General features: G+C 49.2%; 1 protein-coding gene across 6 annotated transcripts; it reads left to right on the forward strand.

The window, feature by feature from the left end:
* Positions 1-6: 6 nt before the first annotated feature.
* On the forward strand, positions 7-13,870 carry PABPC4 (poly(A) binding protein, cytoplasmic 4 (inducible form)). 6 transcript variants are annotated; one of them, XM_010862742.1, is made up of 16 exons: positions 7-715; positions 3,446-3,639; positions 4,364-4,479; positions 5,709-5,848; positions 6,182-6,276; positions 6,935-7,072; positions 7,602-7,697; positions 9,433-9,705; positions 10,055-10,142; positions 10,289-10,360; positions 10,910-10,996; positions 11,091-11,221; positions 12,339-12,432; positions 12,555-12,685; positions 12,951-13,053; positions 13,560-13,870. In XM_010862742.1, exons 1-15 carry the CDS (start codon positions 523-525, stop codon positions 13,038-13,040), a joined length of 1,938 nt encoding a protein of 645 aa, XP_010861044.1. In that variant the 5' UTR covers positions 7-522; the 3' UTR covers positions 13,041-13,053; positions 13,560-13,870. The 6 variants fall into 6 exon arrangements, with proteins under 6 accessions (XP_010861044.1, XP_010861042.1, XP_010861043.1 ...); XM_010862740.1 differs by having other exon boundaries at positions 10,289-10,408; positions 13,560-13,866; XM_010862741.1 differs by having other exon boundaries at positions 10,055-10,127; positions 10,289-10,408; positions 13,560-13,866.
* The last annotated feature ends 2,032 nt before the right edge of the window (positions 13,871-15,902 follow it).

The raw sequence follows: 15,902 nt of genomic DNA on the forward strand, positions 1-15,902 counted from the left end.
CGCCGGCCCGGCGTGGGAGGCGGCTGCGCGCTCGGGCCGCCCGGGGCTTGCCGAGTCGGCACCGACAAATATTTGGTTTCCCTCTTCCCCGGGCTGCTGTAATCTTAAACCACCGGGAGCCCGAGGCCTATATTTATAGAGAAACGCGCGTCCCGGAGGCCGCCGTGGGCACCGCTGGGTTGCCTCTGGAAATTTTTTTGTCATTCGGAGGGGAGTCCCCGTTTTAATTTTTTTCCTTTTTTTTGAAATTGGGAGCTTCAGACCAGGACAGCTGAAAAATTAAAAACTCCCAGGGAGGGCCATATTGTTTTTGAGAGCCTTTTGTCTGCGGTTTGGCAGTCTCGTCCGAGCCGTCCCCGAACTCCTCTCCGGCCCTCGGAGCCGACTCCCAGCTTCTCCGAGCTTCACTGCCACCTGTGAGCCGCGGCGTGGGCCACGGCTCCGAGCGGAGCCCCCTTTGTCCTGTGCGGTCCCTCTTAAGAAGTCCTCCTGGCGGGGCTCGGGGTGGTGGGGGCTGGGGAGATGAACGCTGCGGCCAGCAGCTACCCCATGGCCTCCCTGTACGTGGGTGACCTGCACTCGGACGTCACCGAGGCCATGCTGTACGAAAAGTTCAGTCCTGCGGGGCCTGTGCTGTCCATCCGGGTCTGCCGCGATATGATCACCCGCCGCTCCCTGGGTTATGCCTACGTCAACTTCCAGCAGCCAGCTGACGGTGAGTACAAGCTGTGGCCACAAACCTGTGGTCTCTCAGGAGACCCTGGGGGTCCTTCTCCAGGCCGGTCCCCACCCCCGGGGAGGGGGCATTGCCACAGCGCACAGAAGCCGTAGTGGGGGACTGGCTGCGGGGGTTGAGAACCCGGGGTCCTGGCATCAGATGACTAGAGTTTCAGTCTTGCTTCCACCACTTGCTAACTGGGTGACCTTGGGCTAATCAGTGGTGGGAGGAGGGGGGTGTTGGAGCCCAAGGAGGACCAGAAGGAACTTGCTGTCATTCCGTGTGGGGGCTGGGGGGGTCTGCTCTGTTAGAGCCTTGGCCACAGGCTCTGGCCCCTCACAGGCTTGAGGAAAAGGTAGGAGCCTTGGCCACAGGCTCTGGCCCCTCACAGGCTTGAGGAAAAGGTAGGATGATTAAAACACAATTTCTTCCAAAATTTTACATGGCAAAACTGCTATCCCCTCCCCTCACTTGACCCTGAGCTTAAGAGTCTTTGGTTTTGTGCTGATGGATCTTTCAGGGCAGGTAGGAAGCAGGGGAACAATGCTGTGTGTTGAACTTGAGCAGGCACTTGTGTTAGCACCAGGAGAGTGTGGTGCCAGGCCAGCTCCCTGGGCTTTGGAGCAGGTTGCGCAGGTAGTCAGGGAGGCGCCCCTTGGAAATCCGCTAATCTGTTGGGGATTATCACCTCACCTGTGGACAGTGCTTTACACTTGTCAAAAACCCTTTTACTTCGTCTCATCTGAAAAAGATAGGACTTCTGAAGAGGAAAAGGAACTGCGGAAGGTTGGAGGCTGTGGAAGCTGGGACTGTGGGTGCAGTGCTCTGCCAGCCCTAACTGGGGGGCTGGAGCATGTTGAGGTATGCTGCAGGCCTGGCCTGAGTGAGGCCAGAAGAAACCTAATCGGGGGCTGCACGTGACTCCAGAACGGAAGGGAACAACTGTAGAGACAGACCATTACTGGGAGAAACAAGCCATCCTGTGGCAGAGGATCTCCAGGTCCCTATTTTTGCCCCCACTTGGTCCACTGTCCGTGAAACCCACAGAATGTCACTTGCCCAGGATGCAGCTGAGACCAGAGAAGTGGACTTGAGAGACTGAGCACTGCTCCGGTCAGTTCAGTGGGCTCTGGGGTTTTTCTGGCCACAGGGCACAAGGAAGTAGCTAAGTGTGGCCTTTTTAGGGGGGAGCAGTGGGCCCATTGGCTCTTGTCAGCCTCCTTGACTCTTCTGAACAAAAGTCCTGTCACTTAGAGATAGTAGCACAAGCCATTGGTTAGTGTGTCTGCCAACACATACCTCTGCAGGACCTCTCCCTGCTATAAATAAGTGCAGCCAGATTTGTCAGACTAAGCCGACTTGCCTTGTGCAGTGCTGTCTGGAAATAGACAGGAGCTGTGTTGAAATGGGCTTCTTCCTTGCTAATTCATGAAACACAGTTTGGGGTCGCAGGCTGTGGATCAGAGTCCTCACAAGCGAGCCCTTCTGTCCTGGACATTTGCTGACTTGGACCTGCCGTCTCCCCTTTCCCTGACCACCTTCCCTCATACTGAACGAATCTAGCTGAGAACAGTGGGAAAGGTGGTTGGAAGTACTGAAAAGGAGCTACTCTGCTGGCTGACTGGACAGATGAGCTTGTGGAGGGGCAGAGTTAGGGATCTTGTCCCTGTTTTAAGGGAGATGGTGTCTTGAGGCAGGGGTAACACCCCCTACCCCCATCCCTTCGTGGAGGAGGAGATTCTGGGTGATGTCAGTGCGTAAGTCAGGAAAAGTGGGTCTGAATCATTTACTGCCAGTGAAAAGAAGTGTTCTGCTGACAGATGGTGTGTACCTGGATTTGGTTGAGAAGTGAAGGAACATCCCAGAGCACTGGGTTGAGAACTTGATTGGGCACTGGGACATCTGGAATTCCTGGAATTCCCTGGAACTTAGATGGAGGCTTGATAGCCTAGAAACCACCAGGTGCAGGGCCTGCGTGCACTGGCAACTTAGACAGCGAGGTGTTGCGGTTTCATCCTGCTCATTCTGATAATACAAAGGATGTTTCCATGTGTGACCATCGTTTTGATAATTAAGGGTTTTTGTCTGAATTTTCCCAGAAATTAAAAATACAGGAAACTGGGCTGAATTCAGATAGCACATTTTCCCCAGTTGATTGTTCACAGGATTTTTTAGTCATTCGTCCAATAGACGAGTTACAAACTAAGTGACAGCTAGTTGATAACGCTGATGCAATATGTTACTGAAAAATAATCAGAAAGTTGGCCATTAGTTTCTTAATCTGTAGTTAGCTATACTGTTTAGCCGTCCTGATCGTAAGTTTGTCCATTTGATAAGATGGATCATTTCACCTCTTCTACCTCCCTCCCTGTGGGTAGTAGGCTGCATAGGCTGCAGAGTCTCTATAGATGATGAAGCTTAATCAAATGTAAGGTGTTATCATTTGATCCTGGTGCCATAAACGCATTTAGATTATCTTGTCTAACTGCCTTAGTCCAGAGGCACTGAGACTTCTGCCATGCAGGAGGACGATTCGCTAGAACTTCTGTCCTCAGTGGTGTTGCAGGCTAGAGGAGATGGATGTCGTTTAATTTTAATAGAATTCCCTGTATCAGAGTGCTTACCTTGAAAAGTCCTGGAGCTATCTGTTCCTGGGATGGTGACAGTCATTTAAGTACGCAAGGTAGCGTTTTATATCCTTGACAGGAACGTGTTTCTGTTTTGCAGCTGAGCGGGCCTTGGACACCATGAACTTTGATGTAATTAAGGGAAAGCCGATCCGGATCATGTGGTCTCAGAGGGATCCGTCTCTGAGAAAATCTGGTGTGGGAAACGTCTTCATCAAGAACCTGGACAAATCTATAGATAACAAGGCACTTTATGATACTTTTTCTGCTTTTGGGAACATTCTGTCCTGCAAGGTAAACACTGATTAAATGATTTCCAGCAGAATAATTAACTGAATCATAAAAACAAATATTAAGTGGGGAATTGCCTTGGAATTGGGTGGCTGGGTATGATAATTTTCAAAATGCTGGAAATGGCTCAGAAGTCTAAAAGTTCCCTGTAGATAATCTCAGTGCCACAGCCCAGCATAAACCAGCAGGTGCTTTCTTGTCTTTGTTTATTCTTCCCTTTGCCTGAAATATCCTTCCTGTTTCCTAACTTTGGGAGGCATCAAAAGGTTCTCTTGGGGGGGAGGGTAGCAAGTACCCGAGCAATGCCTGGTCTCCAGGAAGCTGTACTTAGTCATTTTAGAAGCATGAATTCACCCTCTTCCTTCTCCATGCACCTGTTTCTCTGGGGGCATTTTGTGCAACTTGTGTGGTGGTGGTTTGCATAGCTGACTCCACACTAGACTGAAATTCTGTTGTGGGCTTGGAAAATGGTTTGTCTTTCTGTAACCTTGTGGTTTTGTACCCAGATATCAAAATATTTTTTTAATGAAATAAAACTTTTGGAATAGAACACAGCCTAATGGTGGCTACCATTTGTAAGTGGAGCATCACTAGGTACCTGCTGTAATCTCCTTCCTTTTGACCATGGATGGTGGGCTAGAAGCCTCTCAGACTCAGGAGCCCACATGGCTCTCGAGTCCTTGGAGCTGGGCAGTGGTGCTGAAGTGGCTCGCCTTATCTTTGACAGGTGGTGTGTGATGAGAACGGCTCTAAGGGTTATGCCTTTGTCCACTTCGAGACCCAGGAGGCTGCCGACAAGGCCATCGAGAAGATGAACGGCATGCTCCTCAATGACCGCAAAGTGTGAGTGTCCCAGTCCGGAGCGACAGCCATCGCATGAGCCAGCCGTGGCCCCACCTCGGTATAAACTGGCACACACAAGGCGGCTACTGGTTCTCTCGGCCCAAGTGTGGCCTGCTCCTACCTCTCCACTCCAGGGCTGGTGAGTCTCCCTGCCTGAGCCATGGCAGCCCTTTTGACTCGCCAAGGTGGGCTTCCAGCCCAAGCCATGGCCTGCCTGCCGCCTCTCCCTTAGAAGCATCCGTCTGTGGGTTTTGTGAGCATTGACAACAGGGGCTGGCTGGAAGGCAGCTCTTGAGCCCACTCTGAGCAGGGGTCTTGGCCAGCAGCAGAGTGGAGAGGGCCCTGGACTGACCAGAAGCTGTGTACTAGCCATGTGACCTTGACCTTCCATGACTCAGGTCTGTCCGTGGGGTCACTCGCTAGGAGTTGATGCCAAATTGTCCCCTCCACTTGGCTAACTTATGAGTCAGTGGCCTTCAAAATTCTAGGCTGGCTCCACAGTAGCACTTTAACAGTGAAAAATCTTATCCCGGTGCAGAAGGCTGTTCATAATAGACCGTGTTGCTTTGGTGTGGTTACTTTAGAGTGGAGAGATGGTGATCTTAGTTAAGTCATGCAGAGAGAGAAGGGACCATACAGTAAATCTTAGTTATGACAAGCAAAAGTCTTTTCTGTCCATTGTGTTATTGAATGGACCAGGGAATGGGTTGCCTCAGTGGTCAGGTCTTCCAAAGGTATCACTAGAAAGAAATCTAAAAGATTTTTAATGTAAGGGTACCTTTTCCAGTTAACTGTAAGCAGCACCGAAACGAATACAGTGAAAAACAAAGGCTGCCTCTTGGTTCACTCCAACAATCTCATTCCTAGGATTAACCACTGTTAACAGTTTGGTTTGTATCCTTCCAGACCTTTTCTATGCATTTACATAGATGTACAGAAATGAACGTTTTAAAAACATGGTCATCAGGTTTCTTCACGAAGGCAGTGTGATGTGGTAGGAGGGGCCCTGGCCTGAGCCAGGAGCCCTGGGGCTGATCCTCGAAGGATAGTCCCGCCTCTTTCTCTTTCTGCTGGGAAGTTGGGGCATCTCTGAGCTTGCTCTCTTGGTGGTTGGAGGGGGACTCATGTTTTAACCTCTCCTGTCAGCCTTTAATCTGCATTCCTTTGGGCCCCTGGAAATCATGTTTTGTTCCTCTGAGTGATGAGTATTTTTCGTGGTTTCTTTATAGGTTTGTGGGCAGATTCAAGTCTCGAAAAGAGCGGGAAGCCGAACTTGGAGCCAAAGCCAAGGAATTCACCAATGTTTACATCAAAAACTTTGGGGAAGAGGTTGATGATGAGAATCTGAAAGAGCTATTTAGCCAGTTTGGTAAGTCAGGGTCCCTTGCCCGCCTGTGTCCCACCAGACCTGCAATTCATCTTTTTACTTAAGACATGAGGGCATCTAGACCCAGAAGTAAAATGCCTTAATGACAAAGGCCACAGGGTAGATAGGAATAGAGCCCAGGCCTCAGCTCTTGGCTTCATCCTACTCCGTCCCATTCCCAAGACCATCTCAGCAGCTTGGTCAGAATTAGAAGGCCAGGCATGGTGCCTCTTGAGTCCTTCTGGCCTCAGCAGGAGCGTCAAGTGAGCTCCCTAAGAAGCCTCTCTGAGCTGTGGTGGAGATGCTGTGACTAATAGTTCTGTCCTTTGGCAATAGGTAAGACCCTAAGTGTCAAGGTGATGAGAGATCCCAGTGGGAAATCCAAAGGCTTTGGCTTTGTGAGTTACGAAAAACACGAGGATGCCAATAAGGTGAGAGTAATATGAGGGTTGGGGAAAATTTGTAGGGAGTGGCCCCAGCGTGTGGGCAGGGTCTTACCATCACATAGGGTGGAGCTGGCATTCCCTGAGAATCTAGTAGTTATGTGCAGTCTCTGTGCTCTGGAGTTATCTTCCCGAGGCATTTCACATAACTTTTCAAAGCATTTGGCATGTGCCTGTCACCTCAGCTCTTCAGGCCTGTAGGTTGAAAGTGTAAGGCAGGGGTTTGTTCCCACGTGTAGGTGAGGGAACCAAGAGCCCAGAGTCGCTGATCTGTGAGCAGTAGCCACTTCTGGGGAAAGCGTTGTGCTAGGCCCTCAACACTCAGTATCACTCAGTATCCTCGAAAGAACCCAAGAAATGTAGTGACAGCCAAATTATCAGCCTAGGCTCGTGTCTGCTATGCTTGTATTTATACAGCTGTACGATTTTTTCACTGTATTATCTCGACCAATGACCTATTTAAATATTAACCCTATTTTACTGATGAGAAAGTTTGGATTGGCTTAGCTGACTTCAGAGGGAAGTTAGTTTTTAGCCCTATAGGGAAGATTTCTTTCTCTCAGAATATTTGGTGGGATTTAACATACCTACAGAGCAAGGCCCCTGCCTCTGCATCTTGGTTTAAAGTCATGTATTTCCTCTTCAGGCTGTGGAAGAGATGAATGGAAAAGAAATCACTGGGAAGGTCATTTTCGTTGGCCGTGCACAAAAGAAAGTGGAGCGGCAGGCCGAGTTAAAGCGAAAATTTGAACAGCTGAAGCAGGAGAGGATTAGTCGCTATCAGGTGAGGTGGTCTCAGCCCAGCCTGCCAGCAAGGATGTACCTCAAAGTATTGGCAAAAGCACCCTTTGATTGGTAGGCTTTCTCTTTGGGGACCACGAGTTTGCTCTTCTGATTTCTCCCAAGATCATCAGGTTTAAAAGGATATACCTACCAGATATAGCAGCAATTCTAGGACAGGGACAAAGATTTAAATTATTTGTGTAGGGACTCTGTTCTGTGTACTTAAATGATAGCCATTTGTCTGAAATGGTGGTGAGGCGAGCCCTGCTGGGGCTGGTGGCGAGCCTGCGCAGCTGTGAGGAAGGCTGGGACTGCATTGATGGCCCCGTCGAGTCTTCAGGTGGCCCTTCCTCAGCTTAGACCCTGCATCAGGGTCCCCAGCAGAGCTTGGGAGGACGTGGAGCTGGGCGCACAGCTTCTGCCTCAGTGGCAGGTGCTTGCCTGAGAATTCGCATTTCTAACGAGTCTGGGGATCACATTTTGAGAACCAGAATTTCAGGGCATGTATAACAGAGATCTTTCTGCTTCAGGGGGTGAATCTCTACATTAAGAACTTGGATGACACCATCGATGACGAGAAGTTAAGGAAAGAGTTTTCTCCTTTTGGGTCAATCACCAGTGCTAAGGTATTTGATACTGAGGTTTGGGGATTGAAAACAGAAGTTATAATCCTGTAGAAATTTATTGCATTTATTTCATTGAAGGGATAGGATCTGAATTTTGTTCATTTCTGAGAGTAGCTACCACATTGGCCTAGGAGTTTCTCCTGGCCTCACTTACCATCTGAGTATGCGCTCTGGAGAAGGACAGTTCACTGGGTTAACGTTGTGCTGTCCCCCAGGCCCTGGCGTGTGGAGGTGAACCTGACTCAGTCCCTCTCTTCCAGCCCCCGAGAGCACCTGAATCTTTCCCATTCTCTGCTGCTTCGTGCTGGTGTGGGGACAGATGGTGCTACAGTATGAGCAGAGGAAATCCAGACAGGCTGTTAGCCATTTGTCTTGGGGCCTGTCTCTACAACTCTGCCACACTTCTCAAACCGGAGGTGTTTTGAGGATTTTTCGAATTGGGTCTTGTAAGAAGGAGAGGAGAGTAGAAAGTTTGTTTTTCTGTGTTTTGCATTTGCTTGATTTTCCTTGTTAATTATATCAACTGAGTTAGCCAGGGGGAGTAAGTGCAAACCCCCTTGTAAAAATAAGGAGCAAGAGAATACTGGTTAGGTGAAGATGTCACACCATGTCCTAAGTGCTCAGCGTTTGTGGTAGGAACTGGTGGCACCTGAAAGTTTGGGGCAGAGCCTCATACGGACTCTGTTCCCACTTCCTAGAGGTGTAGCCCACATCACAGAGTCCTTCAGGTGACGAGAAGGGAGGCCAGTGGGCCAGTTAAGATTTGGCAACCCTGCCCTGCCCCTTAGCTTGTCACTCAGAGCCCAGGAGCGTTATCAGTGGTAGCAGGGTGTTGGCCAGAGGCCACCTTCAGGAATTTCCTCAGTTCCTCGCCCCCTCCCTCTTATCACCCTCTTGATGGGCCTCCAGTAGTGTAATGAATGATAGATAGTCTCTTCTAGCTGCCCAGCACAGGAGTCATGATGGTATTTGCCAGAAGAGAGCAGAAGCACTGTGTCTTGAAGTTTGCTGGGTGTCATTTCCGAGATGAGGATGTCATAGGACTTTCACATGCATTATTGGTCCACCTTGTTGGTAGACAGCTGTTGGGTGGTTACAAGTCTTCACTCCCCAGGCGCCTCTTTAGGAGATTTTCCAGGCTGTGAGCTAATGATCCAACCCCACATAGTCACATTGCTCCCAGTGCTTCTGAGGAGAGAGGCTGGGAAGAGCAAGAAATGAGCTGCTCAGGCGAGGAAAACGCCTTTTTTTTTTTTTCTTTAAGCAGTATAGCATAGAGATTACAGAGCAGGGCTCGAATCCAGCTCTGTCTCCTGGCTGGTTGTCTTTCTGCTGTGTTTATTCCCATTGAATTGAGGGTGGCACACATTGATTTTACAACTCCTGAAGTTCAGTTCACCAACGTCTTAGGCAGATGAGTTCTACAGATAAATTGCTTGACGCTGCTGTCCAGATCTCTGAGTTCCCAGAGATAGCTATGTCTCTGGGTTTCAGAAAACATCTTTGGGTTCCTGCTTCAGCCATTAGGCATCTCACAGTATTTGGGAATTTCAGTCACTTGGGGATCTAAAAAAGCAAAATGCTTAGGTTCTCCCTTTGGTGACTCAGTTGGTCTGGGGCCCATCATGGGACTGGGCTGAGATGCCCTGACTCGACCTGGCAACTCTCAGAGTGGGGAGCCCAGGTTTTAACACACGGACACTTTTGTCCTAAGTGGCTGGGGTTGTTTTTTTAGGTGATGCTGGAGGATGGGAGAAGCAAAGGATTTGGCTTTGTCTGCTTCTCATCCCCTGAAGAGGCAACCAAAGCAGTCACAGAGATGAATGGACGCATCGTGGGCTCCAAGCCACTTTATGTCGCTCTGGCCCAGAGAAAGGAGGAGAGAAAGGCTCACCTGACCAACCAATATATGCAGCGGGTGGCCGGGATGAGGGCACTGCCCGCCAATGCCATCTTAAATCAGTTTCAGCCTGCAGCTGGGGGCTACTTTGTGCCAGCAGTTCCACAGGTGGGTCTGCTGTCTGTTCACACCTCTTTGGAACCTGCCTGCTAACACCTGGTCCTACAGCCCACAGTGGTGGGGGAGATGGACTTTTGGATATTAGAGCTTTAGAATGTCAGAGTAAAGATCCTTCAGATAAAACAAGGAAGGACTTACTTGTGGTCGTGCACACACAGTGGCAGGGGTAGAGTAGAAGAGTCCCTGTTATCTGACTGCCCCTCACCCACGCCCTTGAGTAGAGAGTGCCTCTGTCCCAAATAATCAGCCTAGAGCCCGATACGGAGATGAGATGAGATACTACTCTAGTGTGGCTTCAGGTCCTTAAGTAAAAGGGCTTGGTTGCTCTTTCTTCCAGGCTCAGGGAAGACCTCCATATTACACACCTAACCAGTTAGCACAGATGAGGCCTAATCCACGCTGGCAGCAAGGTGGGAGACCTCAAGGTAGGTGGTGGGGAACAGTGGTCTGATCCTCCAGGATGTACCTGTCCTGGGCTCCCCCGCCTCCCCTCCCTGCCTGCTCTGGGGTACAACCTAGGTTCTGGTCCATGTCATTCACCAGTGATGTGCGGTTCTTGTCTCTTCACAAGGCTTCCAAGGAATGCCAAGTGCTATACGCCAGTCTGGGCCTCGTCCAGCTCTTCGCCATCTGGCTCCAACTGGTAATGCTCCGGCCTCTCGCGGCCTCCCTACTACCGCTCAGAGAGTCGGTGAGCAAACTGGCCTTGAAGTGTGGCCCGGGGAGGAGGGAGTCAGGACGACTAGGCTCTGCCCAGGGTTGGTCCGTTCGTTGGGCTCACCGTGTTGTCCGGTCCTGGTTCTGTAATCTTAGCTGTGTGCTTAGGTAGGTACTTGAGCAGCAGGAAAACAACCTGTGTTCTGAGTGTTGGTTCCTTTTAAGATTCTTTGCCTCATCGGTGACTCTGTGTGAAAAAGTTTAAGTGTAGAAATGTGTTAGCTGAATGACTGCAGAGGCAGCCTGTTCTTTGGGTGGGGTTGGGAGATTCAAGGCACTTCTTTGCAGATTTATGTCCTGTATTCCAACCAAGAGGTGGCGAGAGTTGTGTGTTATCTGTTGGCTTTTCCTCGAAAGTAGCGCTAGTGGCCCCGTGTGTGCTGTGTGAACATGCTTTGGAATTGCTCCTTCCGTGGGACGTGGCCAGTTGGACGTCTGCCGCCAACACTGATGTGCATTTGCTGGTCTGTTGTAGGGTCTGAGTGCCCGGACCGCTTGGCTATGGACTTTGGTGGGGCTGGTGCCGCCCAGCAAGGGCTGACTGACAGCTGCCAGTCTGGAGGTGGTATTGGATGCACAGAGAATGGGGAAAGATGGGATTTGACGGGTCTTTGCCCAGACCGTTGGGCTTTAATTTCACTTGTCCTTCTCCTAAGGTGTTCCCACAGCTGTGCAGAACTTAGCGCCTCGTGCCGCTGTTGCTGCTGCTGCTGCTCCTCGGGCTGTTGCACCTTACAAATATGCCTCCAGCATCCGCAGTCCTCACCCGGCCATCCAGCCCCTGCAGGTGAGGTCTACCAAACAGAACCCTAGAAGGGCTTCCCCTCTCTCCCTGTGATTTCAAAGCTGCCTTGCTTGGATTCCTTTACTAGGTATTAAATGCCTGCTCTGTGTCGGGGGGCTATGTCCTGTGGGGGACTCTAGTGGGAGAGAAGGGGCTTGCAGGTGTTCTTCCTGATGAGAGTTGACTCAGCAATGCCCCGGAGGAGAAGCCTGCTTCCCGCTCTCCTCCTCACCATGTGCAGGGGCTTTCGCAGCTCTGAGCTTCCATTTCACTTTCACATCCAGCGGCTGAATTGATCCTTAGTTGCTCTGCAAGGTAATGGGGTGAACATCTTACAGATGAAAGGCTTGGCTTCAGAGGTATTAGGGTGGGTTGGAGGAATTGGACCCGGATCCCAGGGTTTCTGAGCTGGAACTGCTGTCTCTCGAGCTGGGCCCCTCAGGGAGGTCAGACAGGGAGCTTGTGATAGGACTCTGCAGTTTGCTTGGGGGAGTGCTGCTGGGCCTTGTTTCCTCCTGCTCCATGCTGTAGGTGGGAAACTTCCCAGGAGGCCCTATGTGAACTTTGCCTACAAGGCCCTTCTTTTAAACGACTGTGACTGGTATTGACATTGTGAGTTGACGGTCCTCAAGCATTTGATATAATAAACAGGTGGTGCAGTAAAGGAGGTACAGGATGCAGTTATAAGCATTTTGCTATTTCTGTCCTTTCACCCAGTTTCTACTGAAATTCACCCCTAAAGGAAAACTTTTAGCAGACAACTGCACATACCAGTGTTCACAGGACCTTGTTTATTATCAAGGCTTTGATGCCTTCGGTAAATTATGATCACTGGCCTTGAGTCAATTAAAATTACTTGGTAGATGACTGCCTAGCACTGTAGGTTTTTCGTAATCATTTCCCTTGCCTTCGAGTAGCGTGCCATTTTAATTGGTTGTTGGTTTTTTCCTCACACCACTCTCTTCCTCCCTCTCAGTCCGCCAAGACTGAAGTCAGTTCCCCGACAGCAAGGACAGCTGCGTCCATCTCCTCTTTCACTCAGTAGACTTGAGCGGTTGGGCTCATGACCGCTGTCACTGTCCTTTGCGTGTGTTAACCTGCCGCCTCTCCTGGTTCCCAGGCACCCCAGCCTGCGGTCCACGTGCAGGGGCAGGAGCCGCTGACCGCCTCCATGCTGGCTGCAGCACCCCCCCAGGAACAGAAGCAGATGCTGGGTGAGGGATCCATGCGCTTGCAGAAGTGGGGGGTGGGGAGGGGGCTGAACTACTGATCTAGACGCCAGCGTCCATCCTCTACTGGGATTCCACTGGGTTTTTCATGGAATACCTTCCCACAGGTGAACGTCTGTTCCCACTCATCCAGACAATGCACTCGAACCTGGCTGGGAAGATAACTGGGATGCTGCTGGAGATCGACAACTCAGAGCTGCTGCACATGCTGGAGTCCCCCGAGTCTCTCCGCTCCAAGGTGAGCGGGTTCTCAGATCCTCTGGCCTCTGCTCACTGGGTTCAGGAGGACGAGGGGCGGCCGTGAACACCCAGGAGTGGCAGAGAGAAGAGTCTGCTACCCCCATGACCACTTCCTTGGTGCCTCACCTGTGACCTAAGTACTGCTGGGTTGTGGGGATCTGGGAAAGTGGTCAGCACCAGGAGACGCCCCACGGGGCCTGGCTCCAGGGAGGGGCAGAGGAGCTCTCCTCAGATGTCACTGACCACCTGGACATTTCTCACAGGTGGATGAGGCTGTGGCGGTCCTTCAGGCTCATCATGCCAAGAAAGAAGCTGCTCAGAAGGTGGGCGCTGTTGCTGCTGCTACCTCTTAGACAAGGACGAACCGTATGTTTGGCTATTTTTCTTTTCTGCAATGATTTTAACTCCTGAATATCCCCCTGAAAGATAAACATGGGCAGAGGCAGGGGAAAAGAGCCCACGGTGAGGGCCGGGGCTGGAGTGATGGTAGGGCTTGTCCCGCTTGTTCACAGCCTGAGCCCTGTCATTTGGAGTTGAAGTAGGGATGCCCAGGAAAGGTCAGAGGTGGGGCTTTCCGTGCAGTAGCCACACAGTCACTGGTTCTTAACCAGGGGTGCCTCCTCAGAGGACACGAGACATTTTGGTTGTCAAAACTGGGAATGTGTTACTGGTATCTAATTGAGTAGCGGGCAGGGATGCAGCTAAATAGCCTAAGATACACAGGAATATCCCCAACAGAATTATCTGGGCCAGAATGTCAGTGGGCACCAAGGCTGAGAAACCCTACTCTGCTGTGTTTCTGTAAGAGATTTCTGGGAGTCTCTGAGGTTTTTTTGATTATGTATTTATTGTGTTGGCGCTTTGCTTTTCAGGATTCAAAAGCCAAATAAACCCTCATGGAATTCAGCTCAAGGTTTGAAGACTTCCTAGCTTGTCCTATGGACCTCAACACCAAGAACCACAATTGCAAATTTAATAGGTCATTTTGTATCAAAAGGTCAATTATGAAGCACCTAGAATTTTTCAATTTAAAGAATATATTCTCTGGGTTCTGATGTGGCCCAGACAGTGTTAACTTTTTTTTCTATTGTGGGTTTTGCTTTTTTCCCCCCAGAAATTGGTTTTATTTGATGTACCCAAGTCTTAAGTTTCTCAATAAAGAAAAAAATCTCCATAAAACTGACTCTGTTTTTCTCAGACTATAGTTTTCTGTAAATTCCAGTGTTTGCTGAAAACAACTTTTGGATGTAATTAAGGTCAAATGAAGTTCTGTGAGCAGATTGTTCTGGGTTAACAAGGTGTGTAGGACTGTCCCCTTGTGTTCTATTATGGAAGGATGTAAACAGAAGTCTTTGGGATTGGAATGAAAACTGACCTTTTCCAGTCCTGTGGCCACTGCTGAGTTTTCCAAATTTGCTGGCATATTGAGTGCAGCACTTCGACAGCATCATCTTTCAGGATTTGGAATAGCTCAACTGGAATTCTATCACCTCCACTAGCTTTGTTCATAGCGATGCTTCCTAAGACCCACTTGACTTCGCATTCCAGGATGTCTGGCTCTAGATGAGTGATCACACCATCATGATTATCTGGGTCATGAAGATCTTTTTTGTATAGTTCTTCTGTGTATTCTTGTCCCCTCTTCTTAATACCTTCTGCTTCTGTTAGGTCCATACCATTTCTGTCCTTTATTGAGCCCATCTTTGCATGAAATGTTCCCTTGGTGTCTTTAATTTTCTTGAAGAGATCTCTAGTCTTTCCCATTCTATTGTTTTCCTCTATTTCTTTACACTGATGACTGAGGAAGGCTTTCTTATCTCTCTTTACTATTCTTTGGAACTCTGCATTCAGATACGTATATCTTTCCTTTTCTCCTTTGCTTTTCACTTCTCTTCTTTTCACAGCTATTTGTAAGGCCTCCTCAGACAGCCATTTTGCTTTTTTGCATTTCTTTTTCTTAGGGATGGGCTTGATCCCTGTCTCCTGTGCAGTGTTACAAGCCTCTGTTCATAGTTCATCAGGCACTCTATCAGATCTAATCCCTTGAATCTGTTTCTCACTTCCACTGTATAATTGTAAGGGACTTTATTTAGGTCATACCTGAGTGGTCTAGTGGTTTTTCCCTACGTTCTTTTAAGTCTGAATTTGGCAATAAGGAGTTCATGATCTAAGCCACAGTCAACGCCCCATCTTGTTTCTGCTGACTGTTTAGAGCTTCTCCATCTTTGGCTGCAAAGAATATAATCTGATTTTGCTGTTGACCAGCTGGTGATATCCATGTGTAGAGTCTTCTCTTTTGTTATTGGAAGAGGGTATTTGCTATAACCAGTGCATTCTCTTTGCAAATTTCTATTAGCCCTTGCCCTGCTTCATTCTGTTCTCCAAGGCCAAATTTGCCTCTTACTCCAGGTATTTCTTGACTTCTACTTTTGCATTCCAGTCCCCTATAATGAAAAACTTTTTGGGGTGTTAGTTCTAGAAGGTCTTGTAGGTCTTCATAGGTTCAACTTCAGCTTTTTCAGCGTTGCTGCTCGGGGCATAGACTTGGATTACTGTGATACTGAATGGTTTCCCTTGGAAACAAACAGATCATTCTGTTTTTGAGATTGCATCCAAGTACTGCATTTTGGACTCTAGTGTTGACTATGATGGCTGCTCCATTTCTTCTCAGTGATTCTTGCCCGCAGTAGTAGAGTTAAATTCACCCATTCCAGTGCATTTTAGTTCACTGATTCCTAAAATGTCGATGTTCACTCTTGCCATCTCCTGTTTGACCACTTCGAACTTGCCTTGATTCATGGACCTGACATTCCAGGTTCCTATGCAATATTGCTCTTTACAGCATCGGACCTTGCTTCTATCACCAGTTACATCCACGACTGGGTGTTTTTGCTTTGGCTCAGTCTCTTCATTCTTTCTGGAGTTAACTTCTCCACTGATCTCCAGTAGCATCTTGGCCACCTACTGACGAGGCGAGTTCGTCTTTCAGTGTCCTATCTTTTTGCCTTTTCATACTGTTCATGGGGTTCTCAAGGCAAGAATACTGAAGTGGTTTGCCATTCCCTTCTCCAGGGGACCACATTTTGTCAGAACTCTCCACCATGACCCATCTGTCTTGGGTGGCCCTACACAGCATGGCTCATAGTTTCATTGAGTTAGACAAGGCTGTGGTTCTTGTGATCAGATTGGCTAGTTTTCTGTGATTGTGGTAGTCA

This window comes from Bison bison, unplaced genomic scaffold (genome assembly GCF_000754665.1).
Source record: "Bison bison bison isolate TAMUID 2011002044 unplaced genomic scaffold, Bison_UMD1.0 scf7180017864484, whole genome shotgun sequence".
Lineage (NCBI taxonomy): Eukaryota > Metazoa > Chordata > Mammalia > Artiodactyla > Bovidae > Bison > Bison bison.

Bases quoted from the DNA above. Each gene is read 5' to 3' on its own strand.
- PABPC4 (XM_010862740.1), top strand. From the start codon at position 523: ATGAACGCTGCGGCCAGCAGCTACCCCATGGCCTCCCTGTACGTGGGT. The intron at 7,698-9,432 runs GTATTTGATACT...TTGTTTTTTTAG, and splicing joins GGTCAATCACCAGTGCTAAG to GTGATGCTGGAGGATGGGAG. The intron at 10,143-10,288 runs GTAGGTGGTGGG...TCTCTTCACAAG, and splicing joins GCAAGGTGGGAGACCTCAAG to GCTTCCAAGGAATGCCAAGT.